This window comes from Chenopodium quinoa, unplaced genomic scaffold, assembly GCF_001683475.1.
Source record: "Chenopodium quinoa cultivar QQ74 unplaced genomic scaffold, ASM168347v1, whole genome shotgun sequence".
Taxonomy (NCBI): domain Eukaryota; kingdom Viridiplantae; phylum Streptophyta; class Magnoliopsida; order Caryophyllales; family Amaranthaceae; genus Chenopodium; species Chenopodium quinoa.
Genome location: NW_018742630.1, coordinates 3,058,816 through 3,062,441, shown reverse-complemented (window position 1 = coordinate 3,062,441; position 3,626 = coordinate 3,058,816). Strand labels below are relative to the sequence as shown.

The 3,626-nt window shown below is 34.4% G+C and overlaps 1 protein-coding gene across 1 annotated transcript; it reads right to left on the bottom strand.

Moving 5' to 3' along the window:
• Positions 1 to 212: 212 nt before the first annotated feature.
• On the bottom strand, positions 213 to 867 carry LOC110721936. Its single transcript, XM_021901170.1, has 2 exons — positions 520 to 867; positions 213 to 428 (listed from the first exon to the last, which is right to left on the bottom strand). Exons 1-2 carry the CDS (start codon positions 865 to 867, stop codon positions 213 to 215), a joined length of 564 nt encoding a protein of 187 aa, XP_021756862.1.
• Between the last annotated feature and the right edge of the window lie 2,759 nt (positions 868 to 3,626).

Below are 3,626 nucleotides of genomic sequence, written 5' to 3'. Positions count from 1 at the left end.
TCCAGCACTTGTTCACTCTGCTGCACTAATTTTTTCTCTCTTTCATGTGTATCATTTTCACGTTCATCAGTGCTTGTCATTACATTAGCCGTAGTGGAAAGATGAACATTCATATCTTTCATGAATGTTTGTAAGCTGGCCAACTCGTTCGAACTACCAGCACCATCACTTTTTCTCCTTCTTTTTGCAGTTTTTTCAATCTTGATTTTTTTTTAGGGAGGAGAACTGACAGTGCCAGAACCAGCAACTCCCTCATCATCACTTGAATCAAGTAAAACCTGCGAAGGGGCAACTTTTCCCAAATGGTTAATTGCTTCAACATAACCTTCAGATGGTTTACCAGTAGCATAGTCTTTGCCATATATATTCTGCAGTTCTTGAAAGTGCAGAAAGGAAACTCCATATAAATTTTTGCAATTTGGATGACTCTGCCAAAGACAAAACAACTCATATTAATCAAATATAACATCATCAAGTATCTCAAACATTATTAAAATGACTTTAAATAAGTTGTCATACCTTACAGTACTCGTCATAAACAACTCTTTCAACATAAACCATTTTTCTTTCATCATCCCAAACAAATCCGCTCGTGTTTAACATTTGAGAAATAGCCCTAAACTTGGCTACCAGTGTCTTCAGTCGAGAATCTATGTGAGGTGAAGCCTTCAAACCACATCCAGATAGAGCGTGACCGATAACCTCCTCCAATCGAACCATGTAACCTCTTCTAAACCCATTATCACACCTCCAGTGAGGGTCAACAGCTAGGTCTGATAATGCTGATACAAGAACCCTATCTTCTTCAGCAGTCCAAAACCGCTTGTTTCTCCCCCTTCCACCTCCACTAGCACTACTTTCATCCATCCTTCTATAACATTTGATCCATAATAACATGCAAAGATAACATTTCATATATAAAAATGAAATTAACCAATAAAATATTCAATACAAAGTATCTAAAAGAAAGTAATATCGAGTACAAATACAACATCCATAACTTAATATTAAAAAAATCAGTACAATGAAATAAACATACGAGTCGCAAGTTCAAATATAACAAACAAAATTTAACAAAAATAAAAAGTATCACAAAGTAAGTCTGCGGTTTCTATCCCTCCAGTCATTGAACATGGTTTGGGCCATTGTATTTCGAAAATTAGTCCAGGGATGAGTTACATCAATGGAGGTTATATACTCAATATCATCATCATCATCATCACTGTCATCACCCTCATCACCATCACTGTCACTACTTTCCTAATACAAGTCATCATCATCAAATTCTGAAAGCATGTATCTTTTTACCAAGTTATGTAATAAGGCACATGCAAGCACAATGCGACCATGTGTTTGTAAACTAAACTAAGAAGGACTTCTAAGAATTCCCCATCTTCCCTTGAGTAACCCAAAGCATCTCTCAATCACATTTCTAGCTTTTGCATGCCTTAAGTTGAAATATTCTTCGACGGTTAATGGTTGTCTGGCCCCCTTATTCCACTCTTTAAGATGATAAAGGTGACCTCTATATGGTGCAAGAAATCCCTCTCCATTAGTATATCCTCCATCACATAAATAATAACAACCTTGACAAATAAAACAAAAAACAATCAAATTCCACTCTTTTTCTAAGTCAATCTTACATAAAATACACTACGTTAATCAAATTACCTTTTAGAACTTTCAAACCATTAGACCTAAAAATAGCATCTCGAAGAATACGACCATCATGTGCCGATCCCTCCCAACCAGGTAAGATATATGTAAAGTCCATTTCAGGTGAGCATACTCCTAATACATTCATAGCAAGGGTTCCTTTATTAGTACGATATTTGGGTCGATCTTCACAAGGAACATTAACTAGAATCATTGTACCATCAAGAGCACCTAAGCATTTCTACAAAACAAACAATATCACTTTAAATTAACTAATAATTTCTAACTTTTATTATGTTTTTCAAATTAAAGTATGGTTTTATTTTATTTTACCTTGAAATATTTCTACCTTTCATCATCGCAATCCTCTTGTATTGGAGTTGGTTTCTTAAGAAGAACAACATGTAACTTTAAGATTGCTAACAAACAAGGATGAAATTGGCTACTAATAGTTTCACCACTTCTATTAAAATGTGCACCCATCATTCTATTTTTCTTATGGTGAGCTAATGTGTATAAGAAGCCCGCAACAATCTCTTCCAAACATGTGTTTCTTGTTTCATATAATCCACCAATATCTCTAATCATCTCTAAAAGTACACCGAATGTGTATCGATTTATACGAAGATAGTTCCTACACAAAGTGTCACTTTCTCTAATCATATATGTATGTATGTATATAAAAACATGCATCTTGTTACCAACTTTATAAGAAATCTTAATAGGAAGGTAGGAAGCAATGCAACAGTTACATAAAGAGTAAGAAAATAATTTAAGATTATCTAAACCCTTATTAATATTAAGAAAGCAAATGAAAGATAATATAAGTAACACAACATCAAGAATTATGTCATTAGAAAGGTAGAGATTCTGGTTCATATATTTACCTTAAGAAATGCTATGCTCTTTGTTGCTTTGACACCAACTACCAACTTGACTTCGATAAATAATTTCTCTACTAATCAACAATATACAACACAAGTGAATATCTTTGTCAGTGCACTAAGGATACAAGATTAGAGAAGGTAAAACTAATTAAAGTTTATCTTAGATTATTGAAAAGAGAACAAGTATAAAGTATAAGTGTGCAACTATATGTTTGGGAAAATTAATGAACCATCGAAATATTTGAACAAGGCCAAACCAAATAAAACTCAATGCTGATTGTTAGATAGAATTTTCATATAAACCACCAATATATATAGTTCAATTCTCTCTGAAGATAGAATTTTGGTAGATAATCGTCTAGTTAGATGAAGTAAGAATCATCAATAGTTAACCAAGAAAACAATTGCAGATGTAGTTGAAGCACTAATTGGAGCCTACATAGTTGACAGTGGCTAATTGGAGCCTACATATAATATAGTTGAAGCACTAATTGGAGCCTACATAGTTGACAGTGGTTTGGTATACATATGAATTTGAAATTTCTCAAGTATCCTAAAACGTGGTTACCTCACATTTTTTAGCTAAATCAACAAACAAATTCAACAAACAAAAAAATCCCAAATAGAATGCGAATTCGTGAAGTACCTAATACAAATTCATGAACCCTAGAATTAAAATACAAAACACAGAGAACATACGAAGGGAGATTAAACAAAAAAATTCGAAGGAAAGTTAATTAAATCCCAAAAAACATACGAATTCGTGAAGCCAAGAGAAATACGAATTCAATCAACAAAAAAACCAAAATTAAGAACATAAAAGAGAGGAAGGAGATGCGTGGAACAGAAGGCATACCTAATTGCCGTCGTCATCAGACTGGCCGGAGAAACAACGGCGGCGGCGGTGACTACCTTAGCTCGAAGTATCGAGTTAGGGTTTGAGAGAGAAAGGAGATGTAGAAGGGCTGTGTCTGGGAGATGGGAGGGAATGAGGAGGAAAGAGAATGGAAAAGGTAGGGGGGTAGGGAATGGGGGTGGAATAAAAATGGGTAAACCCAAAAATAAAAAAGGAGAAAGGGAATG